Source organism: Loxodonta africana, chromosome 12, assembly GCF_030014295.1.
Source record: "Loxodonta africana isolate mLoxAfr1 chromosome 12, mLoxAfr1.hap2, whole genome shotgun sequence".
Lineage (NCBI taxonomy): Eukaryota > Metazoa > Chordata > Mammalia > Proboscidea > Elephantidae > Loxodonta > Loxodonta africana.
This window is the reverse complement of record NC_087353.1, coordinates 5,771,873-5,798,982: the sequence shown is the minus strand read 5'-3', so window position 1 is coordinate 5,798,982 and position 27,110 is coordinate 5,771,873. Positions and strand designations below refer to the sequence as shown.

At 41.2% G+C, this 27,110-nt stretch overlaps 1 protein-coding gene across 5 annotated transcripts in view; it reads left to right on the top strand.

Moving 5' to 3' along the window:
* ARHGEF10 (Rho guanine nucleotide exchange factor 10) overlaps positions 1-27,110 on the top strand; it is a 178,707-nt gene that overhangs the window by 20,347 nt on the left and 131,250 nt on the right. For all 5 annotated transcript variants that reach the window (XM_010591875.3, XM_010591874.3, XM_010591873.3 and 2 more), the window contains exons 2-4: positions 6,234-6,320; positions 25,236-25,391; positions 26,513-26,800. In XM_010591875.3, coding sequence (XP_010590177.1) covers positions 6,284-6,320; positions 25,236-25,391; positions 26,513-26,800 — 481 coding nt within the window. In that variant the 5' untranslated portion in view covers positions 6,234-6,283. The remainder of the gene's footprint in view (positions 1-6,233; positions 6,321-25,235; positions 25,392-26,512; positions 26,801-27,110) is intronic.

The window sequence follows — 27,110 nt, the reverse complement described above, 5'->3', positions numbered from 1 at the left end:
GAGAGAGAAGGCCTTCCCCTGGAGCTAATGCTCTGAAAATTGGACTTCTAGCCTCCTAGACTGTGAGAGAATGAATGTCTCTTTGTTAAAGCTGTCCACTTGTGGTATTTCTGTTATAGCAGCACTAGATGACTAAGACATTGTTAAAAAAAAAAAAAGTGATTTGGGAAGTTGAGCAGCCACACTGTTCTTTTTATAACAATTCTGTAAAATGAAATAAAAAAGTCTAAACATACATATAATGAAACAATTCTTCAGTGCTCCGTACCACTGGGGTTCTTCTTTGGATGGAGTGTGTCATCTTTTTCTTTAAAACCACAGTCCAAACGCACAATGCAATCCTTCATTAAGATGCTTAAATTGGAAAATGACGGCAATAATAAAATAAAGCCCAGCAGCCCACACTGGCATTACCTCATGTTAGATGTGCATCTGAATAGAGTGTTTTGAAAGTGGAGTCCTGGCAGGTAGAGCACACCCTAGCCCCTCCTTGAAAATGCTGTCTGCAGAATCCAGATGAATAATCAAAGTAGAATTGTTAGGGATGCTGGTCGATACCAGGGAGCGCTGGTTGCACAGTGGTTAAAGCGCTCAGTTGTTGACCGAAAGGTTAGTGGTTCAAACCCTCCAGCTGGTCAGTGGGAGAAAGATGTGGCAGTCTGCTCCTCTAAACATTTACAGCTTTGGGAACCCTATTGGGTGGTTCTACTCTGTCCTGTAGAGTAGCTTTGAGTAGGAATCAACCCGATGGTAGTAGGTTTAATGGGTTTTGGTTGATACCATTGGAAGTTGACCTAGGAAAACAATCAAGCTCTAAACTAGCCAGGCCCCTGGCCTTGTTTAGACTGACGATATCGAGCTTCTCCATTGTCTCTTCTCACAGATGTAGTCGATTTGATTCCTGTGTTTTCCATCTGGTTAGGTCCATGTGTGTTGCACCGTTCATGTTCTTGATAAAAGGTATTTGCAATGGAGAAGTAGTTGGTCTTGTAAAACTCTATCATGTGGTCTTGTTTCTATCATCAAAGCTATATTTTCCAACTACCAATCCTTCTTTATTCCCAACTTTCACATTCCAGTCACCAATAATTATCAATGCATCCTGATTTCGTGTTTGATCAATTTCAGACTGTAGACATTGGTAAAAATCTTTAATTTCCTCATCTTTGGCGTTAGTCATTGGTGTATCACTTTGAATAATAGTTGTATTAATTGGTATTCTTCATAGGCGTATGGATATTTTCCTGTCACTGACAGCGTTGTACTTCAGGATAGATCTTGAAATGTTCTTTCTGACGATGAACGTGACACCATTCCTCTTCAATTTGCCATTCCTGGCATAGTAAACTGTATGATTGTCTGATTCAGAAAGGCCAATACCAGTCCATTTCAGCTCATTAATGTCTAGGATATCAATCTTTATGCAATCTGTTTAATTTTTGACAATTTCCAGTTTTCCTGCATTCTCCTGAGGAGTGGGAGAAAGATGTGGCAGTCTGCTTCCGTAAAGATGTGCAGCCTTGGAAACCCTGTGCGGTAGCTCTACTCTGTCCTGCAGGGTCGCTGGAAGTCAGAATCTACTCGACGACAACGGGTTTGGGCTTTTTATATAAGAGTTGGAGTCCCTGGGTGGTACGGATAGTTCATGTGCTCAGCAGCTAACTTGAAGGTTGAAATCCACCGGAAGTGCCCCTGGAGAAAGGTCTGACAATCCACTTCGGAAAAAGTAGCCACTGAAAACTGTGGGGCATGGTTCTGCTCCGACACACATGGGGCTGCTGGGCCAGAGTCAACTCGAGGGCGACTGCTTTGGGTTTTTTTGTTTTGTTTAAGAGTTAGCTGTTGTTATTTAATAGAGTCAAGCATAAAAGTAAGGCTCAAATTTATTTTTCTTTTATTTTGTCTGGATACTATGAAAGGGAAAATAAGAAATAAATTTGACTCTATTGGTATGCATCTTAAGTAGAGAAACAAACAGCATTGCTGTGGTTCATACAGTGTGGTAGATAAAAAGTTTGAAAATGATTAATAATAACAGTTTAGAAAGCAAAATTCTCTCTAGACACAGAAAGGCCATGTGGCTGTCAGATATAGCATGATGGTGTGTTTTAATTTGTTATTGAACAAAACCCATCCGGAAATATAACGGGCTTTGTCTGCTCACGAGAAGGGTATCTTTTTGACCCTTGCCACTACTCACTTCATATATAAGCATGGTGTGTATCTGAGTACACATATACACATACGTGTACAACCAAAACAAAGCAAAACAAACCCATTGCCGTCAAGTCGATTCCTACTCATAGCGACCCTGTAGGACAGGATAGAACTACCCCATAGGGTTTCCATGGCTGTAGATCGTTACAGAAACAGACCGCCACGTCTTTCTCCCTCAAAGTGGCTGGTGGGTTCGAACTGCCGACCTTTCGATTAGCAGCCAAGTGCTTAACCACTGCGCCACTGGGGCTCCTTATGTATACATGACATACACGCACAACATGTACAAGTGAACTCAATAAAAAAGTCTTTGTTTTCTCTAAAGTCCAAACATGCCTCTGATAACTTTCTGGCTCTGTTCATTAACTTTGGGAAATCTCTTTGAATTTAGTTTCTTCATTAGTTAAAAAAGTGAAAAAGACTATCTTGCATCATTGGTGTTTGGTGAGAATTTAAAATAACACGTGGAAAGCATCTTCCCATTATCATAGATGCTTTATAAATAGCAATTTCCTTTCTTTTTCTCCTGTTTCCTCTCAAGATTGTAAAGTATATTTATTTATTCTTTCTACTGCTGATATTTTTTCATCTTTCGTCTTCCCCTCATTGCCTTTGGGGTCTTGGTACACTGTGGAAGGACCAGATCCAGTAATGACACAAGCTTAAACCACGTCCATCAGCCCATTTCAATGTCACCCTCTCTATGGTGCATCTACTAAAATATTCAGCAATATTGATATATTAAGTATATGTGTATGTATATGTTTTTTTTTTTTTTTTTTGGAAACATGACATTGTTGACCTGGGTCCAGTTAATGGACTCAACTACTCAGTTGAAGGTTTGAACCCACTCAGAAGTGTTATTCCATTTGAAGATGAAATTTACATAAACTCTCATAATGGAAAAAAAAAAACAAACCTGTTGCCATCGAGTTGATTCCAACTCATAGCAGCCCTATAGTGACCCTATAGGACAGAGTAGAACTGTCCCATAGAGTTTCCAAGGAGTGCCTGGTGGATTTGAACTGCCGACCTTTGGTTACCAGCCGTAGCACTTAACCACTACGCCAACAGAGTTTACATAAACTCTCATAGGACGTTTAAATATGCATTCAGGTGTTTTTTATTTACTTCCTTAAAAGATAACCTAGTAGTAGCAGGACTGTGCTTCTGTGACCCCCTGCTGATTTCCTCAGGACCGGTCTCCGGCGTTGCTTCCTTACTGTAGCCCCTCTACCCCCACCTCACAGAAGAAATAACCTCTCACCTCTGGTTCCATGGCGTTAGTGCGTAGATTATCAAAACATAATTTTGTGTCTGTGTGTATGTGTGTGCTTTGATTGTGATTTCTTTTGAACCAGAACACGTTATATTCATTCATAGAACCTATATAACTCTTCAGCATAGTGTATGTTCATCAATATTTTTTGACTGGGAATGAAACACAGTTACTTTTGAACGGATATGCTTTGTTGTCATTGTTTTAGAACCAATATCTTGTGCTTTCCTCATTGGATCAGGTCATTGAAAGCATGTATTCCATCTTCTTCTTGAAGATTATTTCCACTTGCATTATTTTTTACATTGACCTTTGCAGTCTAAGAATGTCTGTCTTAAATTATTTGGAAATTAAATTACAGTGTTCTATCCAAGAGGAGATAAACTCCTTTGCTTCTTTGGTTAATATTATTATCTATTATATAAAATTTATGTGGTGGAGTAGAAGCAGCAGTGTAGATAATTATGACAAACAATAACTACTACTAGTACTGGCACTACTAATAATAACAGCTAGCATTTATTGTGTGCTTAGTAGGTGCTAGGCACTGTTCTGATTACCTAACATTTTACCCCTGCAACAGCCCTCTGCGATAGATACTGTTACGGTCTACATATTTCAAGGGAAGAAATTGAGGCACAGAGACAGTAGGTAATTTGCCACCAGGTCTCTCAGCTGGCAAGTAGAAGAGCAGAGATCAGGGACTGCCGCTCTAGCCGTCTCGGTCCACTGACCGTGCTCTTGGTCTCTGCTACGTTGTAATAGCTAAAAGTCAGGTTCCAGCAGTTAGTGACTCTGTAAACCGGTTGTTGTTGAGTCAGTTCCAACTCAGGGCGACCCGCTGTGTGTCGGGACTAGATCTGTGGTCCATAGGATTTTCAGTGGCTGATTTTTTGGAACCGGATCACCAGGCCTTTCTGCGTGGGCACCTCTGGGTAGACCAAAACCTCCTATCTTTCTGTTAGCAGCAAGTGTGTGAAGCATTTGCACCATCCAGGTAACTCTAGAACCTTGGGTAAATTTCCTAAGCCTTCTAAGCCTTAGTTTCTTCATTTGAAAATGGTAATAACAGTACCTACTTCATGGAGTTGCAAGAAATGTGGTATTATTAGCAAATAAGTACATGTCATGCCTGTAGCTGATCGTGGAAACACCCAGTAAATTTTTAGCTATTTTTGTGCTGGTGTTGTGGCATAAATATAACATTTAAGACTAGTGCTACAAGGTACTAAATGGTAAGGGCCAAACGAGTGATTTCGTCTGCAGTTATTCAGAGGAGGAAGTAATAGCATTTGGCCAAGGTGGTCTGAGGAGGTTTCAGGAGGGCTCAGATGAAGTGAAACGAGGGTGAAGCACTTCCGTCAATGAAAGCAGGGCCAGCAGAAGCACCGGGAAGAGAAAACGGAAGGTTTTGTATGTGATGATCATTTTGAGAGTTTGAACAAAATAAAATTACAGTGTGAGTATACCCCAGGTTGGTGAAAATTACACCCCGCTTTGTCCCACCCCGTGACTGATGAGGTCCTGGTGTTACCAGCTGACCATAACCTGAGGGCAGTGTTTTGTTTTCCTTTCCTGTGTGTGCCAAAATAATCAATCAATTCTGTTAATTAGGTTAGGAAAAAACAAAAAAAGTCTCTCAGATGGACTGTTAGGTGTCCGGTATGTGGCGGCCCAGGCTTTGCCTGCTAGAACGTTGCTATATTTTTCAACCTTGTTTTCAGTATTGATGAGAACATGAAAACAGTGATCGTCCTGGGTGTGGACAGGCCTGGTGGTGGTTGGATGAGGTGCTGGAAAGTAAGCTGAAGTGTATGTAGCAGCTATTGATCGTTCCACCTGTCCCTGTTTGCTTTTTCTTGATTCTCACGAGCCTAAAATGCACAAACAACGAAAGCCTTCTTTGGGCCTGAGAAGAGACATGGTATTGCTCATGCCACCTGTGGTCATTAGGGAACCTGGGAAATTGCCTCTGCAAAGTAACCAGCTTTCTGTGCAAGTTTTTGCTTTTCATCTGATCGTACTGGTAGAACCCAGGGCAGGTGTTTGGTGGTCTAAAAACTAGTGAAATAGAGAAATTGTTAATACGAAGACTTCCTCAGGAACTAGACACTAACCTTCTCATGGCACGCTCGTGGTGTAGCTGGTGTAACACTAACTCTCAAATTTGGTTTGACTGCTGGCACGGAGGGAAGCAAGAAATGAAAGAGATTACAAACCAGAGATGTGGCCTTGACCAGAGTTTGGTTTCATGATTACTCAAAAAAAGTTAAAGTGGTCAGTTTTGTTCTTTATTCCGAACAATTTCTTTATTCAAAAACTAGTAAACGTTTAGTTAAAAGAAGAGGAAGAAAAATATCAGACTTACGTGTTGATTTCACTCCTTAAGAGTGTGGTATGAAATTAAAAAAGGAATCTTTCAAGAGGGTGTTGGGTTGCAAGGCGTTTGGCCAGTGAATCTGAGTTGCACAATGAACTTCTGGCTGCAGTTCCAGGTGAAGTCAGGCTGATGGTGAAAACGCTCTTGTTTTGTTTTGCTCTGGAATGTTATTTCAGGGAAGATTTTACAAGTATTTGCAGCTAACAGGTGGTAAGCTTTTAAGTGATAGCTATTCATGAGAATTTACTTTTCGCTTTCCTCAGGGTTATCTGCGGATGCCTGTTACAAGTTTAACAAACGTCTGTTGCATTAAAACGTGCAGAGGACTGATGAAACAATGTCTTTCTGTTTACGCAGGGGTAGCCATTCAGTTAACAAAGCTGAGAGGAGGCCCCTGAAGCTGCAGTATGGACCCACAAGAATCGCCTCCTCCCGCACCAGAAGGTAACAGAAGGTTTTATTTCAGTAGCTGTATCCCTAATGGAGTATGGTGGATTGGGGCTATTACCAGAAACCCTGGTGGTGTAGTGCTTAAGAGCTTGGCTGCTAACGAAAAGGTCAGCAGTTTGAATCCACTAGGTGCTCCTTGGAAACTCTGTGAGGCAGTTCTACTCTGTCCTATAGGGTTTCTGTGAGTTGGAATCGACTTGATGGCACCGGGTTTGGTTGGGGCTATTACCAAGGACTCCATACTTTTGAAATCACTAAATTGCTGGTGACTACAGTTGCTGTGAGTCGGAATCGATTCGATGGAAGTGGGTTCAGGGTGTGACTTGGGGTGAGAACTTCTCGGGGAGAAAGACAAGGTCCTGACTGCAGATACTAAAGTTTATGACTATGAGCTTTGAGCACCCCCTACACTCATAAAAAAAAAAAAATTTTTTTTTTTTATACCCATCATATACGCCACCCTCTCACCTTTTCAGAGCCAGCTGCATCGGTCCTCTTCCATGCTACTTAAGCATTCTCCTTAATTAATTTATTTTTCCCAGTAGTCAAGTTTTATTGGATTAAAGGGTATACATCTGTTTTGGTTTAAACTTTATTTTTTCCCTGAATCACGAAAGTTTTATGTTCTCATAGAAATTTGGAAAACACAGAAAGACACAAAGAGAAAAGTAAGAATCATGCAAGCCCACCAACAGCATATACACTTTGGTGACTGACTGCTAGCTGCTAGAATCCGCTTAACCTGAACCTGCTTTAATCAGAATTAAAATGGGAGGCGGAAGGCAGTGAAAGAATGGGTGGCTTCCTATTTGAGAGACAAATTTAGGCTTAGAATTACAGCTTGTCCAATATTAGTGCTCTGACACCAAACCACACAGCCGCTCAAGGCACCTGGAAGTTCAGCTGCAGACCAGTTTCCTTTTCTACTTCCTTCCTCTGCTGGCAGGCTCCTGGAAAGGCACTGGCTTTCTTTACTCATCTGCTTAGCAGGTAAAGACTATGTGAAGAAAAGGGCCACACATTAAAATTCCTACTTATAGGAGGCCTGATGTTGTCATGGCACCAGGGTTGAGTCACTGCTAAAAGACCAAGACAGGGAACACTGTCTAAGACACTGACCAGTTGGAAAAAAAAAAAAAGAAGTTATGCTTGGTTAGTAGACATTAATCAACTTTTTCCACATTAGGGTCTTTTTTCAGGGTTTTAGAAATCTTGCTCATTTCTCATTGTATCTGCTCGACCACACTTGCACAGATAAGTCTGGATGTCCACTGGAGACACCAGAGGCTATGAGACAGGAAGGGCAGAAACCACGAGAGTAATTAAACAGCAAAGCTCTGGCAGCTAATTTACACAGCTTCACAGACCTTTACATCAGAGACTCAGCAAGTGTGGACATTTGATACAATTGATTTTAAATGTTTTGCCTCTCCTCTCTTCTCCTGTGTACTGTGAATGATCTGGATTCTCAGAGGTTTTATCTGGAACAGAAAAAAGCCAGCCTACAAATAAAGCCATTCTGCAAGTAAATCAGAGACAGAGAGAGGTCGTGACCCTATAGGACAAAGTAGAACTGCCCCACAGGGTTTCTAAGGAGCGACTGGTGGATTCAAACTGCCGACCTTTTGGTTAGTAGCCGTAACTCTTAACCACTGAGCCACCAGGGCTCCCATCTTTCACTGGAAAACATAAATTACCAAGATCCGATAAACTACGTAGCTTAAAGAATCCAGTGGTGGGAGGAGGTCATTCCAGAAATACCCAGTGATACTGGCTGTATGTTTCAAAGAACCTCCTGCATGTCTTCTACCACAGTCTGTTTGCTTGTGAAATAAGATGTAAACATCGACATTTTAGAGTTTTCTAGATCTATAATACCCTGGGCAAGCATGACATACCAGAATGAGCATTAAGAATCATGAGACCAGGTTTTTATTCTTATTTCTGCTTCTCAGTGGTGACTTTGGGAAGGTCACTTCACCTCGTTGGGCCTCTGTCTTTTTAGCCATGATGTATGGGGTTTGGACTGCAGGGTTTGTAAAGCAACATCTAGGTTTCACTCATGTATACATTACTGGCAATTAGGATCTGCCAGGCTCGATCTTCCTTTGACTGTTTTAATTGCAAATGAGACAGAGAAGACAATATTTTACTAGTCATTTGTATCAGTAGTGAGATGGTGTCCAAGCAACACACGCATAGCGTATGTGGCCTTGTGGCCATATTGTTTGACTTATCCTCATACTGTTTTACAAATCGGATGGCACCGCAACTACCACAGCCTCCACCAGACTGAGTCCAGCATGACTAGGTGGCGTTTGGCTACCACCACCGACTGCTCTGACATTGCTCACAACAGAGGGTCCTGGACAGAGCTGGACAAAAATGTAGAACAAAACTCTAACTCGCTTAAAAAAAAAAAGACCAGTCTTACTGGTCTGACAGAGACTGGAGAAACATGGCCCCAGACACCCTTATATTATAGCTCAGTAAGAAGTCACTTCTGAGGTTCACCCTTCAGCCAAAGATTAAATAGGCCTGTAAAACAAAATGAGACTAAATGAAGACACCAGCACACGGGCAAGGTTGAGAAGGCACAAGGGGACAGGAAAGCTGGTAATGGGAAACCCAAGCTCGAGAAGGGGAGATATTGACATACTGTGGGGTTGGCAACCAATGTCACAAAACAATATGCGTATCAGTTGTTTAATGAGAAGGTGGTTTGTTCTGTAAACCTTCATCTAAAGTACAATCAATCAATAAGTAAGATAAACCAAAAACCAAACCCCCCCAAAAAAGAAATCTGATGGCTAATGTATGCTTTGTTGAACTGTGTTTTGTCTGCTATTTTGAAAGAAGATTGCAATCCACTGGACTCTCATAACTTCTGAACTTGTCCTGGCAGCAGTGTTCAGTGCTGGTCAGCATCTGGTGCCCCGAATAACTCTGCCATCACTACTACTGCTGGGATTTGCAGAAATGCCCATCCACCTACTGTCTTCATTTAACCAGGATTTCTTTCCTGCACTTGATCTTGGGAAGGAAAGCTATATGCCCAAGTCAGCATTTCATTTTCGTAGCTGTATTAATTATCCCTGTGGTTGAAAGGCCCTCCAGAAAGGAGAGTTCATTGCTGCAATGCCCAGGGCACTAAAAGAGCTCAAGAACGAGCACCACACTATTAGAGGTTCTAACAGACCCAGGAATTGGAAGGAAGGCTAGCATCCAAGGCAGAGTTCATCTTAGTATTCCCCCCAAATCAGTGTTCCACCCATCCTCACCTTAGTCGATTGGCTCCATCCGTTTCTCCTTCTTCCACCTAAGGCCTGATGTGTTCTCTTTGCCTTAGTTTAAGGTCACGAGAGAGACTTTCACTGTCCCGGCTCATCCCTCTTTGGGCACAGCTGTTCTTGCTAGACTGTCCTAGGGTCTGATGCCCACCCTTGATCCAGTCACCGAGGCAGAGATTTTCTAAGCTGGGAGCTCAGTCTCGACTGGAACCATGTGAAAATCACCTACAATTCTACCATTTAGAGTTAACCACGGTTAATATGTCATCTGGAGATCTTTGGAAAGATTCTTGGGGAACTTTAGAGACAATTGCAGAGAACAGTTGCTGTATTGCACAGTAAGAGCATATGGCTGGCTGTGTTTCTTTGGGTAAATGGTTTCGTTCTTGCAGATAGCCCATGACACGGCTTTTGACATTGGTACAAACGACCATGATTTAAAAATAATGATACTGTAGTTCAACATTAAGATAATAATAGTTGTTGTTAAGCGCCATTGAGTCGATTCTGACTCACAGCTACCCTACGTGCAACAGAACGGAACACTGCCTGGTCCTGTACCATTCTCACAGTTGCTACTATGTTTGAGCCCATTGTTGCGGCCACTGTGTCAATCCATCTTATTGAGGACCTTCCTCTATTTCACTGACCCTCTACTTTACCAAGCATGATGTCCAGAGACTGGTCCCTCCTGATATCATGTCCAGAGTATGCGAGGCAAAGAAAGTCTCACCATCCTCGCTTCTAAGGAGCATTCTGGCTGTATTTCTTCCAAGACAGACATGTTTGTTCTTCGTGCAGTCCGTGGTATATTCAGTATTCTTTGCCAGCACCATAATTCAAATGTGTCAAAGCTTCTTGGGGCTTCCTTATTCGTTGTCCAGCTTTCGCATGCATATGAGGCATTTGAAAACACCATGGTGTGTGGGCCAGGTACACCTTAGTCCTCAAGGTGACGTCTTTGCTTTTTAACACTTTAAAGAGGTCTTTTGCAAAAGATTTACCGCAAGAGTGATGATAATACACACGTGATTTTCTAGCTGATTAATTAGCTCTCACGACAGTTGAGAGGATAATGCCCTGGTGTCCGTTTGGATGATTCCGTGATGTTTCCCTTAGAATCTCTCCCATCGTTGAACTAGAATCATCCACTTACAAATGCCCTTGACAATAAAGAGGGGAGGGAAAATAGGACCCGTATTCTTATTTCTACAACCCATTATCAACACTCTACATAATAAATGTTTGTGTTTTGGATCACCACCTGTTGGGTTTTTCCCTCTTATTTTTTTCTTAGTTGCAATAATTGAGTATACATTTGTGTATCCTGCTTTTAAAATTGTTTTATAAGTATTTTCTATGTCACTACATAGTTTTTCATAACTGTTGTTTTTAATGACTGCATAATATCCCGTTAACTGTATTTGTCTATGTTCATGTGGGCTAGTTCTTACTTTACACCCATTCATTACCTTTATCAGGTACCTGTGCCTCCCTTAGAAATTTCCTTGGCAACAGTTCAAATCGTCACAAAGTAGGGTGATATTTGGGAGGCAATATTGGGTAGCACAGAGTGCTGGGGTCGCAGTGGTTAAGAGCTGCGGCTGCTAAACAAAAGGTCAGCAGTTGGAATCCACCACCTGCTCCTTGGCAACCACGTTGGGCAGTTCTGCCCTGTCCTGTAGGGTCGCTGTGAGTTGGAATCAACTCAACGGCAACAGGTTAGGTTTTAGGCTAGGTTATTGTGGAGCACGTAAGATTGAGTGCTTAGTACGTGACTGCTTGGGTTTGAATACTGGTTCCAGGATATATTAGCTAATAACTATAAGCAGCTTATGTAGCCCCTCCATCCTTCAGATTCCATCATCTTAGGATTTCACAAATTTATGTGAGGATTTAATGAATTAGCATCTGTAAAGTACTGGGAATGGAGGCTGGCCTTTAAGCACTTAGCGAATCATGTTTAGAAGATGCTTTGGGAGAAAAAATCATATTAGAAGATACTCTGGGATATTTCACAATGAAAAACTCAACAATTTTATGATTTTAAAAGTCATCCCACCAGCTAAAGCCTTCCTATAATAAATAGCACAATTTCAATGCAAATTACATTAGGGGGAAGAAATTAACACTGTTGGTGTGTTAGTGTTGGTTTCAGAAAAAAGCTGGTTAGAGTATGCCTGATAACTTACGTGGCGAACACCAGCAAGAGAGAATGCTCCCACACTCTCTCTGGGAGAACAATAAGGCAGCAGTGATAGTTTGGTAATACACAGAATGCGCAAATCGAGCTGCCAGTGGAGGGGAGCTGGCCTTTGACTGCAGAATTGTTCCTGGGGGGTGCCTCTGTTCAGCACATGCAACTACAAACCCCAGTGAAAATCAGAGCCAAGCTGAGAACAGAAAATGAATTGTTGTTATGAATGGCCCCTTGTTGGGGAAGCTGTTTTCAGCCTGGTGCTTTTTAAAGCGACCCCCCTCCTTTTTTTAGAATTAAAAAATAAATAGCTTCCATTTTACATAAGAGAAAATCATATCTTGAATTAAGCTTTCATATGTTTATTATAATCAGATATGGTCTTAAAAGCCACAGGAACAATGCTTTACCTCTGAACTGACAAATGAATATCCTTTTTACCCCTTAATGTGTTAATATGGTGCATGTCTTTATAAGCTACTAGTGGATTTTTAGCAGTCATGGAGGGGTGTTGGCTCAGGGGTGGGCAGCCTTCTCCTGCTCTCCTGCCCTTACACTGTTCCCAGAGCCTCACACCCCGGTCTCTCCTATGAGGAGGGTGCTGGGACCAGAGCCAAGAGGTCCTGACTCCCATGGCTCTGGGTCAGCTTTGTGAACTGTGAGCTTTGGTACCTAATGTCTGCCGGAAGCTGTGGGAAGCAGAAATGGACTTGGGGTAGGTGGGATTGCATTTCCTTCCTTCTCCTCCCTGTCTCTTCCCTTCCTTTCCTCCCCCTTCCTTTCCACTGATGAGCCTCACTGTGTCCAGAAAAGAGTAACAGGTTGTCTAAGAGCCATGTTTATTTTGATTCTGTCCTAAGGCATGGGGAGCCATTGCAGCTCTTTAAACATGGAAATAAAATGATCGTATTTACATTTTGTGTAATGCCACTTTTGTCTTAGTGTAGATAATGGATAGACTGAGTAAGATTGGAAGCACAGGGAAGAGTTAGATAGTTTGGGTGATACTAACAAGCCACACCAGTGGATGCAAACACACCAGTGATCCTGAAGATGGTGGAAGACGAGGCAGACCTTTGTTTTGTTTTGTTTTACATACGTCACCATGAATTGGAGCCGATTGCACCACAACTGACAACCACAACAAGCTAGGAAGGTGATCCAGAACAATGGGGAAGGAAGAAATATTCTAGGGATATTTTGTAGGTGGAACTGAAAGAATTTGGTGATTTATTATATTCATGGTATGGGGGACTAGGCAGGAATCAAGAATGATTCCCACATTTCTGACTTGAGAAACTAGATGGATTAAGTGCCATTCTTCACTCAAAGTAGAGAACATGAAAAGATTGGGGAGGAGTTGGCATCCCTGATGGCACAAACAGTTAAGCACTGAGCTGCTAAGCCAAATGTTGGTGGTTCAGTTCTACCCAGAGGTACCTCAGAAGAAAAGCCTGGTGATCTACTTGAGAAAATTCAGCCATTGAAAACCCTATGGAGCACATTCCTATGCTGAAACACATGGGTCAGCTTGAGTCAAAATCGACTGAACAGCAACTCAACATCTAAAATGTGTTTTTTTTTTCTCAAAGATGGTGTTGTTGTTAGATACCATCAAGTCATTTCTGACTCACAGCGACCCTATGCACAACAGAACCAAACACTGCCTGGTCCTCACAGTCGCTGCTATGTTTGAGCCCATTGTTGCAGCCACTGTGTCAATCCATGGCGTCGAGGGTGTTCCCATTTTTCGCTGACCTTCTGCCTTACCAAGCATAATGTCCGTCTCCAGGGACTGGCCCTTTCTGATAGTGTCCAAATTACTTGAGATGAAGTCTGGCCATCTCTGCTTCCAAGGAGCATTCTGGCTGTACTTCTTCAAGACTAGCGTTGTTTTTTCTTCTGGCTGTCCATGATGTAAACTATTTCAAGAGGGACTCTTTAAGAGATGTGACAGGATTATGACAGGCTTGGTAGCTTGTAGAATAAATATTTTCTTGAATAAAATCAGAAGTAACTTAAGTATTACATTTTTTTTGCAGACTTTGCATATTATATTTATATTTGCCATTATCATTTCTACTCATTATCTTTATAAAGACATATTGTTAAGGTCCTACTGTGTCTTAGAGCTTGTCTGGGTAGTGTTATGTACTTTATATGGCCCTTCCTTATCCTTATAAGAGCTTTCTAAGGTTGAGATCCTTTCTATTTTATTATTCCATTTTATAGATGAGGATCTGAGGTCACATGGTCAAAAAATAGTGGAGGTGGGATTTTTGAACCCATCAGTCTCTCTGTGAAACCATACACTCAACAACTACTATATACTTAACACTGTTCATTTCTGGTATATATCTGTCCAGGGGAATTCAAATTAGCATAATAAGATAGTGAGATATGCTGTACAATGATGTGTGTGTACTGTTATTTCTGTTCTGTTTTTATTCAATGAATATTGATTAAAACTTAATTTGAAGTGCATAAAAATGATTTAACCTGTCTTTATAATTTAGCACCTAAATCGTGTAACTTGAAAGATTATTATAGTGCATGTTCATTGTAGAAAAAATTAAAATATAGACAAATGCAAAAAAGAAAATAACTACACCTAACCTCACATTGGTGTTGGCTAAAAATATTGAATATACCAGCCTGCCAGAAGAATGAAAAATCTGTCTTGGAAGAAGTACAGCCAGAATTCTCCTTGGAAGTGAGAATGGCAAGATTTTGTCTCATGTACTTTGGAGACCTTATCAGGAGGGATCAGTCTCTGGAGAAGGACATCAGGGTTGGTGAAGTAGAGGAAGACTCTCAGGAAGATGGCTTGACATGGCTGCAACAGTGAACTCAAGCATAACGATTGTGAGGATGGCACAGGACCGAGCAGTGTTTCATTCTGTTGTACTGACTTGATGGCACCTAACACCACCACCACCACCACCACACGTATGAATCCATGTTCTGCTACAGGATAGTGTAGGATAGTTGTTATAATTGAGTTTAGCTCTGTGAACTCTTAAAGCCAGGACAGGAATGTGCAAAGAAATTATCATTATCATTATTTACTAGAAGTAGGTTCTATGAGGAATTTGTAATACAGATCATTATATAAGGTGTATTTAACACACAGTGGGAAATAATTTAATCACGGTGTTTAAAAAAGGTAGAGAAGAGTTCTCACACAATTTGTAGTATTACTCTCAGTAAAAGCAGAGAGAGTATCTAGAATTTCAAACTCTGAGTTGCTTTAGAGGTTCTCCAGGCAGTGTAGTATTTAAATGAAGAAGACTTAAACTTTCAGAGGATTTTTTTTTTTTCAATTGCGTTTATCCATTATGTTCATTGATTGGGATTCTGCTTAAAGTTTTATTAGGGGAAAAAAAAGAAATGAGTGTTTTTGGCAAGAAAATCTTTGAAAACCACTCAACTCTTCATCATTAATTCATACAACAAATACGTACTGAGTGGTTACAGTGTGTCGGGTTTTGTACCAAGGACGTACTTGATGGTGAACAGGACACAGTGTTTGTCCTCCAAGAGCGTGTAGTCTGCCCTGGTGTAAGTTTAGGCCCAGGCACCCAGTTCAACACACAGAGACGTGCGTTCCCCAGATCAGTCCCTGACATATCTATGAGGCTGGTGTTTCTACCCCCATTTTATAGCTCAGGGAGCTGGATGTAAGAGGGTGAGTGGTAGAATCAGTCTTTAATATAGGGCTGTTTCGCTGCATATATCATGCTGTTTGCATTCTGCTTTTCTTCCTGAAGATGTTAAAAAGAATTACATTCTTCTTGTGTAAAGGATCATATGTGTTTTACGTACCAAAGTTTGTGTTTTTAGTGTTTACTCTTCGCAAGTATTTAAGAACCTACTAGTGACCGAAGACCAGACGAGTTGTGGAATGACATCAAGGACATCATCCATGAAGAAGGCAAGAGGTCACTGAAAAAGACAGGAAAGGAAGAAAAGACCAAGGTGGATGTCAGAGGAGACTCTGAAACTTGCTCTTGAGCGTCGAGCAGCTAAAGCAAAAGGAAGAATTCATGAAGTAAAAGAACTGAAGAGAAGATTTGCAATGGCCTCTCGAGAAGACAAAATAAAGTATTATAATGACATGTGCAAAGAGCTGGAGATGGAAAACCGAAAGGGAAGAACACACTCAGTGTTTCTCAAGCTGAAAGAACAGAAGAAAAAATTCAAGCCTCGAGTTGCAATAGTGAAGGATTCCATGGGGAAAATATTAAATGATGCAGGAAGCATCAAAAGAAGATGGAAGGAATAAAGAGAGTCATTATACCAAAAAGAATTAGTCGATATTCAGCCATTTCAAGAGGTGGCATATGATCAGGAACTGATGGTACTGAAGGAAGAAGCCCAAGCTGCTCTGAAGGCATTGGTGGAAAAAAAGGCTCCAGGAATTGATGGAATATCAATTGAGGTGTTTCAAGAAACAGATGCAGTGCTGGAGGTGCTCACTCGTCTATGCCAAGAAATATGGAAGACAGCTTCCTGGCCAGCTGATTGGAAGAGATCCATATTTGTGCTTATTCCCAAGAAAGGTGATCCAACTGAATGTGAAATTGTAGAACAATATCATTAATATCACATGCAAGCAAGATTCTGCTGAAGATCATTCAAAAACGGCTGCAGCAGTATATCGACAGGCAACTACCAGAAATTCAGGCCAGTTTCAGAAGAGGACGTGGAACCAGGGATATCATTGCTGATGTCAGATGGATCCTGGCTGAAAGCAGAGAATACCAGAAGGATGTTTACCTGTGTTTTATTGATTATGCAAAGGCATTTGACTGAGTGGATCCTAACAAACTATGGATAACACCGCGAAGAATGGGAATTCCAGAACACTTAATTGTGCTCATGAGGAACCTTTACATAGATCAAGAGGCAGTTGTTCAGACAGAACAAGGGGATACTGATGGGTTTAAAGTCTGGAAAGGTGTGCGTCAGGGTTGTATTCTTTCACCATACCTATTTAATCTGTATGCTGAACAAATAATCCGAGAAGCTGGACTATATGAAGAAGAATGGGGCATCAGGATTGGAGGAAGACTCATTAAGAACCTGCGATATGCAGATGACACAACTTCGCTTGCTGAAAGTGAAGAGGACTTGAAGCACTTACTAATGAAGATCAAAGACCACAGCCTTCAGTATGGATTACACCTCAACATAAAGAAAACAAAAATCCTCACAACTGGACCAATGAGCAACATCATGATAAATGGAGAAAAGATTGAAGTTGTCAAGGATTTCATTTTACTTGGATCCATAATCAGCAGTCAAGAAATCAAAAGATTCACTGCACTGGGCAAATCTGCTGCAAAGGACCTCTTCAAAGTGCTGAAGAGCAAAGATGTCAACCTGAAGGCTAAGGTGCGCCTGACCCAAGCCATGGTATTTTCAGTTGCATCATATGCATGTGAAGGCTGGACAATGAATAAGGAAGACCGAAGAGGAACTGACGCCTTTGAATTGTGGTGTTGGCAAAGAATATTGAATATACCATGGACTCTCAAAAGAACGAACAAATCTGTCTTAGAAGAAGTACAACCAGAATGCTCCTTAGAAGCAAGGATGGCAAGACTGCGTCTTATACTTCGGACATGTTTTCAAGAGGGATCAGTCCCTGGAGAAGGACATCATGCTTGGCAGAGTGCAGGGTCAGTGGAAAAGAGGAAGACCCTCAACGAGGTGAATTGACACAGTGGCCGCAACAATGAGCTCAAGCATAACAACAATTGTAAGGATGGCACAGGACCGGGCAGTGTTTCGTTCTGTTGTGCATAGGGTCACTATGAGTCGGAACTGGCCCGAGGACACCTAACAACAAACAACAACACTATGTGCCAGACATTGTCACACTTTTTGAACAATTATCATACAACCACTTCTAGATGTATTTTATCTAGCTCTTCAGTAGTAGTATAGTAATTTCACAAAAACCTAACATATAATTTTAAATCATCCTTTAAAGAATCTGGATGTATGCCTAGAATAATGTATTATGTTGCTGAGTCAGAACACAAGCATGGAAATTTTTTATCAGCATATTTAATTGGCGTTATATCTCTGTCATATTTATCTGGTCGCTATGAGTTGGAATCGACCTGACGGCAGTGGGTGATTTATCTGGTAAACAAGATTTTAAGAAGATGTTGGTAATTGTGTACAGGAAATGATTTTATTTTATGGTTAAAGGTATGTGTTGCTCTAAAATATGTTCGCCAGTTTATTTAGGTGAATAAAGTTACTGATACAGCCCAAAAAAAAAAAAAAAACTTCCAAAAATTTGTTGTTTTCTATCATTTTGGGTGCAGTTAAAGTCAGAAAGTACATAAGTTAAAAAGACTAAAATAGTGGAAGTAATGGTTGCCTGTAATCCTAAGCTTTTTCCACGTGTCTTATGCTGGATTTTCTATGGAATGAAAACCAGTGAAGTGCGTGTATATGTATATATGTTTGGAGACCTGGTGGCGAAATGGTTGCGAGCTCAGGCTGATAATCAAAAGGGTTGGCAGTTTAATCTACCAGCACTCCTTGGAATTCCTATGGGGCAGTTCTGCTCTGTCCTATAGGGTTGCTATGAGTTGGAATCGACTCAATGGCACATAACAACGTATATATATAAATATGCATACATACATATATAGAAAGAGAGAGACTTATATCAAGGAAATGGCTCACGTGGTTGTACAGGCTTGAAATCGCCAAGTCCATGGGTCAGGCTGGAGGTTTCTCCTGACTCACCTAGCTGCAGGGGCTGGCAAACCCAAGATCAGCAGGTCAGACCGGAGGCCTCTGGCTCAAGAACCCGGAAGGCAGATGAATCCCAAGATCATCAGGTAAGCTTGCTAGCTTAACTCTCAAGAACCGCAGGTCAGGTGAACAGGAACCAGCTGCAGGATTCACAGTGAGCAAAAGCCAGTGAACTTTGCCAGAAAGTCCACTTATATTGGATGCAGGCCACACCCCTAAGGAGACTCCCTTTCGGCTGATTGGCTTCTCATGGCAGATCTCATCATGGAGGTGATAATATCATTATATAGCTGCCAAACTACATCATAACTGCCAAACCACTGAGAATCATGGCCCGGCCAAGTTGACACAGAACTTTAACCATCACACCACATATGTCATTTTACTTGGTTAGGCTTAAATTCAGAATTTCATAACAACTGTTTTTTTTTTTTTTTATCTTCTAGGAAAGGAGTGAGTTTTATGTTTTAATTAGTATGTATGTAAAGAGCCAATAGACTCCAAAAGTTAGACTCACATGTGGAAATATGTTCTTAAACCAAAAATACAAGACACAGAGAAGAAATCTAATCACTGTAGAAAACTTGCAAAATGTAGAAAAACACAAAGAAGGAAATACCAATCATGTGTGATTGTGTAGAGAACAGCCACTATAATACTTTGGTCTATGTGTATGTGTGTGTGAAAGAATTAAACTCAATGGAGTTATTTTAAACTTACATTAACTTAATGAGTCAGGAACTTCTTTCCATATTATTGAATAACCTTCAATAAAATAATTTTGGTAGTTTCATAATATCTCATTGTATGCATGTATTATAATTAGAAAAATCTGTCTTCTAAGACATTAATATTCTTATAGTGAACTCATTGTAACTATCTGATTACTTCCTGAGGGTAAATATTTCATAATCAAATTGCTAAGGTCAAAGCGTATGAAGAATTTTAAAGCTTTTGATGTATTTGGGCAATTTACCATCCAGAAAGGTATTAATATATAATCTTATCAGAATTATGTTTTTTTTTTTAAAAATATTCTTTGAATTCTTTTCTTGACTCCTTTTCAATATTTCTTATTATCATGCCTTGAGAACTTTTAAAAGGTAGATGAAAAATAATTCCAGAATGCTCCTTTAGAATCCCTTGTGTACACCACAGATAGTTGGAAGTTTCGGCCCAGCTGAGACCTTGCTGGTGAGCCCCACCTCCTCCCTCCACCTGGAATGCAGAGAAGGGGGCTGAACACAGTTCACTTTCCTTTTTCAGGCTTTGACCCCCACCCCGCTCCCATCATTTATTGATGATCTGAAAATCTATTTATTTCAAAAGACTGTATTAGAATGTATTACTAAATTAAAAGATTCAAAGAAAAATTAAACACCGTATATATAAGATAGTTTTCTTTTTTAGAACACCCAAAGCTCGTCTGCACCAAGGAAGCCCAAGCTTGAAAGACAGCTTCTAGCCCGACTTAAACAGGAGCATCTGTAGCTTCCTCTCCCTAGAAACGACACGGCCTGCAGAATCGCAGTTTTAATCATCTTAGCCTCCAACATCACCACCTCTGCTTCCAGTTCACTTGTTTGAAAACTGCCAATTGCATCAGTTCTTTGATTGCCAATCCACTGATCGTCCCACTTTTTCACTGTCCATCATCATGTTTCCTCTTTTTATTCCCACTGAACCCAGGTGAAATAGCCAGCCTTTAATTGTCAGCCCTCTATCCCCTTAACTACCCTACTGCTCTCTCCTCCTCTGCTCTTTTGGCAAAACCCCAACCCTGGATCCAACCTTTTGCCTTCTTTGGCCTGCCTCCAAACATGAAAATCATTCAGCCGGGCTGATGGTTATGTGTGAAATTCAGTGTCTTGCACTTTGCTTTTGGAAATAATTTTAAATAATTATTTAAATTTTAAATAATTTTCCTTCCTAGCATTTTTTCCTTTTTTCAGGAGGAGAAGATATAGCCATTTACATCCAAAGGCTTAAATATTTCTGACCCAGAATGTGATCGTTCAGGTTGTATCAACCTGGCTGGGCCATGATGCTCAGTGGCTTGTCAGCTATGATGTAGTTTGGTAGGTATGTAATGACGAAATCACCTACGTAATGAGACCTGATATAATGGAATCACCTGCATGATGAGATCTGTTATAAGCAGCCAATCAGTTGGAAGGGAGTTTCCTTGGGAGTGTGGCCTATATCTAATACAGGTGGACTCTCTGGCAAAGCTCACTGGCTTTTGCTCACTGTGGATCCTGCAGCTGGCTCCTGTTCATCCAACCCCTGGTTCTTGGTACTTGAGCTAGCAGGTTACCTGCCAATCTTGGGATTCATCAGCCTCTGAAGTCTGTGAACCAGAGGCCTCTTGTCTGACCTGCTACATGAGTCAGGAGAGGCCTCTGGCCTAACCTGTGGACTTGGGTCTTTTTAGTATCTACAACTGTGTGAGCCATTTCCTTGGTATAAGTCTATTTCTCTCTGTATATGTGTGTATCTATATATATCTCCTGATGTAGGAGAAATGCTTTAATGGGCTTTTGTGCATAACTGGAAGCAGCAGAAGGCCTTCTTAGTAACAGCTGGTACGGGGTGATACCCATTCCGTAACCTCAGCCCCACCTATATCACCAGCACTGATGTGGAGGTGAGCCCCTTCCTACCTGTTTCCATTGTCCTGATCCTGGCCCAGCTATGCATCCAGACTTGCACCTGAACAGGAAAAGAAGGGAGGGTCTGATTGCTCGGTGCAGAGCAATGGGGTGGACAGGGCTGAGGGGCCCCAATCTCCGCTGATACCTCACAGGGCTTTGTTACAGAGGCTGGAGCATCTCACCACCATAAAGCACATAACTCTCTCCAGGGTGTTTACTGCTGCTCAGTTTTAACATGGTTTAACTTTATTTTAGACCTGTGAGTTCCTCAAAACCTCCATTTAAAATATTGAAGTCGCGCGTGACTTAATTATTTTTGCTAACACGTCAGGATGGAGTTGGTCAAACAATGAGTGAAACATGGAAACAATCGGTGCCTGTTTCATTAGAAACATGGTGTTTAAACACATGGACAGCATTGTTTAAAGCTGAAACTTTCTTTATATGCAACAATACCAAGTTGTTTTTCCTTTCTCCCAGATGGAGTAGATACACCAACTGAAACAGGGAGAAGAGCAATTATTTCTACATTTTATTATCCTGAAGCAGGATGGTTTGCTTGGAAAGTGATTTTTGGCTTATGCTAGTTTTTTTTTAGTCTAAGGTCATCTGTTTCTAGGCAGTCATTTACTTGTTCTCTCTTTTATGTGCTCATTCATTCATTTATTCATCGCAAGAATTCTTACGGAATACCCACTAAGGAACCAAACCCGTTGGCGTTGAGTCGATTCTGACTCATAGCGACCCTATAAGACAGAGTAGAACTGCCCCATAGGGTTTCTAAGGAACACCTGGTAGATTTGAACTGCCGACCTTTTGGTTAGCAGCCGTAGCTCTTAACCACTACAACACAGTTTCCCTTTATTCCAAAAGAGAAAGAACCCCCTACCCCAACCCCACGTGAATGTGTGACTTAACTTAGTGCTGGTTCTCTTCCTGAGACACATAGAATCTCATCCAAGCATGTCATTAGGAATACGGTTGATTTTCTATGATTTGTCTGGAGCATCTAATGCCAGCACACCCGTTCAGTGTGGTAAAGTAAGTTGTAACGATGTGGATTACTACTTAACATACAGGGGGTTTTCTAAACTGTAGTCTGCCAGTGTTGGGATGATTCAAAGCAGAGAAGGCGCCTTGCTCTCCCAGCAGCCGCCCACGGTCTGCTTCTGCTCTGCCGCCTGGCACAGCATGCCAGCGTCACTGTTGACATTTGAGCACTCGGCGTGTCCTTCGGGGTTAGGCATTCGGCTTAATGGGACCTGAAATAAAGGCCACTGCTTCCTTAGCACCCATCTACCCGGCTGTACATCATTCTGTACATTTAGCGTTTAGGGAGGACATTTAGGGAGGACAGCCCTCATCCCTGTGGATAACACACTCAAGATGGGGCTAATGAAACTATTTTTGGTACAAAAAATGCAAGAGATACGTAGAATTACTAGAGGCGATTGAAAGGAGGAGGAGGTCACTTCAGATCTGTACGCAGGAGGTGGCATTTGAGATTGGCCTGGAAGAGTAGTTATGGTTTGGACACCTGGAGACAAGGATGGTTGATGTCCCCCTACCAGGTGGATGGGGGCAGTATTTTACAAGTGAAGGAAATGGAACGAACCAAATGGGGGTTAGAAGGCTCTAAGGGCTTGAACAAAAACCATTAAGTATTTAAGTGCAGTTTCCTGCCGTGAATCCCAAACCAGTTGCCATTGAGTGGATATGTGTGTGTATGCTAGGTGCCGTTGAGTCGGTTCCAACTCATAGTGACCCTTTGTGTAACAGAAGGAAGCACTGCCTGGTCCTTCGTCATCCTCATAATCGGTGCTGTGCTTGAGCCTGTGATTGTAGCCGTTGTATCAGTCCACCTCGTTGAGGGTCTTCCTTTTTTCGCTGACCCTCTACTTTACCAAGCATGACGTCCTTCTCCAGGGACTGGTCCCTCCTGATAACATGCCCAAAGTACATGACACAAAGTCTCGCCATCCTCACTTCTCAGGAGCATTCTGGCTGAACTTCTTCCAAGACAGATTTGTTCATTCTTCTGCAGTCCATGGTATATTCAGTATTCTTCACCAACACCGTAATTCAAAGGCATCAGTTCTTCTTCAGTGTTCTTTATTCATTGTCCAGCTTTCACATGCGTATGAAAAAAAAAAAAATTTTTTTTTTTTGCGTATGAGTCAATTGAAAATACCCTTGCTTGGGCCAGGCACACCTTAGTCCTCAAAGTGAAGTCTTTGGTTTTTAACATTATAAAAGAGGTGTTTTGCAGATTGGGAAACACTGGTGGCATAGTGGTTAAGTGCTAAGGCTGCTAATGAAAAGATTGGCATTTCGAATCCACCAGGCGCTCCTTGGAAACTCTGTGGGACAGTTCTGCTCTGTCTTATAGGGCCCCTATGAGTTGGAATTGACCGGAGAGCAGCGAGCAAGTTTTTTTGCAGATTTGCCCAGTGCAGTCCGTCATTTGGTTTCTTAACTACTGCTTCCATGGACGTTGATTGTGGATCCGATGAAATCCTTGGCAACTTCAGTCTTTCCTCCATTTGTCACAACATTGCTTGTTGGTCCAGTTGTGAGGATTTTTGTTTTCTTTATGTTGAGGTGTAATCCATATTGAAGGCTGTAATGTTTAATCTTCATCGGTAAGTTCTTCAAGTCCTCTTCACTTTGAGCAAGCAATGTTGTGTCACCTGCATAATGCAGGTTCATGAGTCTTCCTCCAATCCTGATGCCAAATTCTTCTTCGTATAGTTTGGCTTCCTGGATTATTTGTTCAGAATACAGATTGAGTAAATATGGTGAAAGGATTTAACCCTGATGCACACCTTTTTGCACACTTTTAAAATCAGAAAATGTGTGCATAAGCTGATATAGATCCATTTTTATTTCTCTTTTCCTTTTTAATTTTATTTATTTTGTCTTTGGCCATCCAGACATTCTCACACAAATTGAGCATTTCTGTCTATTCATTTAGTAAAAAGTTTTGGGTCTGTGTAATATTTTATGGTGATTTCCTTTTTACAGAATTACCGAGCTCAAAGTCATCCGTGATGAGGGAATCTCTCTGTAATAGAAACGCTGACCGTAGCTCTTAACGTAGAACTCTGTTTAGTAGCTTTTATTTAATTATTATCCAAGTAGAAAATTACCATGGAAAAAAATCAGGTGGGAATTAGTTTTTCAAAAACAAAATATTTCTGAATAGGATTTATTTAGTTTTTTAGTATACAATATATAAAAATCTCAGGTAGACATGGAGGATCCAATGCCATGTCATTGCGTTTTAACTCTGTGCATTTTTTTGGCTGAAAAAAATTTTAAGAAAATTGCTCTCTAATGATTTGAGATTACAACAGTGTTCTGTGCTTAAAGATAAAGTCAGCAGATGTTTTTTGTGCATGATGTAAAATGTATCATATCAGCAAATCTTTGCCTCTCCCCCCCCCCCCCGAAGAACAATCTTGGAAATAATTCTTAGTACAAAGGTACTATAACTAGTACATGTGATAAGTAACATGTAGCGGTAGGTTTTATCATAAGGAAGATACACAGCCTGTCACCGGAGGGCAGGTAAAATCATTATATTGGATGAAAACTCCTTACTGAACTAAACTTCCCTCCTCTTCCATTGTCAGTTACATTGTTTTAATATGTTATTAAAATTTCCATCTCCCAATTGATTTTTAATTGTTTGTTTTAAGTAAAGTGTGAAAAGTGACTTTTCTTCTTTGCTTACTTGCCTTTTTTTTTAACCGTGCGTTGTGTAGCATCTAGTAAGAGGAAATCAAAAACGCTAACAAAACCCCTGATTATATCTCTTTTTCTCAATAAAGAGACTACAGTAAAATATCCAGTAATTTAGAGAATACCTTTTCCTGTATCCTTAGTCTTTTCTCTCTCTCTCTTCTTTTTTTAAGTACAGGAATCTAAAAGTCGTTGTGCTAGTAATAAATGTTAACATTGTAATTTTGGTTATTTTTATCTTTAGAAAATGAAGTAAAATATGATACTAATAATAACGAAGAAGAGGAGGGAGAACAATTTGATTTTGACAGTGGAGACGAAATTCCAGAAGCAGATAGACAAACACCGTCTGACCCCACTGCCAGTAATGCTGTAGCGAATGAAGAAGCTTCCAACACAGGTAAATCCTCGGATTGCCACCCAGTGGTGACTTACGTTTAGTAATCTTTAGATAACTCACTGATTTTCCCTCATTGTTACTGCCTGATGAGTCCCCGAGAGGTGCAGACGATTAACGCGCTGTCTGCTAACCGAAAGGTTGGAGGTTCCAGTCTGCCGGGGGTGCCTCGGAAGAAAGGCTGAGTGATATGCTTCCAGAAAGTTAGCCCTTGAAAACCGTGTGGAGCACAGTTCTACTTGGACACATGTGGGGTTGCCCTGAGTCGGAAATAACTCCATGGCAACCAGCTGGTTAGGTGACTCACTGAATTTCCCCTCATTATTGTTGCTTGCTTTGAATAAATATGAAGAGGAAAGGCGGATTTCAAGGAGTGAGATAGTTATGATTTTTTCTGTGACAAAATTAACGTATCCTGTATTACTGTCATAATTTAAATTTTGGCTGAATCGTTTTTATCTGTACCATATCCCATGGCTTTCAGTCTTATCTTTCTGCTACTTACATTTTAGAAGGACAAAAGCATTGATATTGTCGTAAAAGACAGCCTCATCATTATATCATTGTATTATATAAAATATTTTTAAAATCATGCTATTTAAAATGAAATAAATACAAAGGTTTGGTTTTTAAGACTGGAGGTGGATTTGATTGTTTTCTTCTTTGAATTCCCACAGGCAGTAAACTAGATGGACTGGTTAGACTAAGTTCAGCAGTAGAACCAACATTCGGTTTTTTTGTCCATAACAAAAACCTCTGTTATGCTTAATGATGCCAGTTTTTATTTTTGGCAGCTTGTAGCTCATTCATCTTGTTAGATCAGCAGTCTCAGGAGTTGCAGGCTGTATGCATTTCACCTGCTCACAGAGGTTGCATTGATACCACCAATTCCCAGGAGTTTTTCCTTTCTCCAGAGTATTGTGCACCAAGGGCTCTCCAGCTAGCTTGACGAGCAGTCCACACGTGACCGCCTGCAGCCTGCAGGCCTCTGGGGGGTTGGAATGGAGGCCTTCACGCAGGTCTCACCACATTCTGCTTTGCCTCTGCCCCTGGGATGGAGTGTAAGACACGCTTTTTTGATGATCGAGTTCGTTTACTATCAGGCCTTCTCTTCCACCCTTCAGCAGGAGAAAATGGACCTGGGACAGAAACAATGGTGTTAGCAGAGCCCGCTAAACTCACGGTGCCAACTAAGGTCAATCCATATTCAGTCATCGACATCACCCCGTTCCAGGAAGATCAGGCCCCAGCTCCGGAACCGAATGCCGAGGAGGACGGCTTGAGCCTGCACGTGCCCAGCGGGTACTCCATTCCCGTGCCCTGTGGCTACGCAGTCCCTTCAAGCCTGCCTTTGATACTGCCGGCCTACTCCAGTCCTGTCATCATTCGCACTGTTTCTGTGGACGAAGAAGGTATTGGTTTTTTTTTCTTTTTTCTTTGCGTAATGAGAAAAATGGCGTGTTTGTTTAGTAAAATCTGTCCTCAATCTTTCCAGCCCCGCAATCGTTAGATATGGAGCCCTGGTGGCACAGTAATTAAGAGCTCAATGCTAACCAAAAGGTCAACCGCTCCTTGGAAATCCTATGGGGTGGTTCTACTCTGTCCTATAGGGTCACTATGAGTCAGAATTGACTCGACCGCAATGGGTTCATTGGATGCTTGTTTTTACAATTGAAAAATGAGCCCCAAATTAATTTCTTACATGATAACCCAGAACCCATT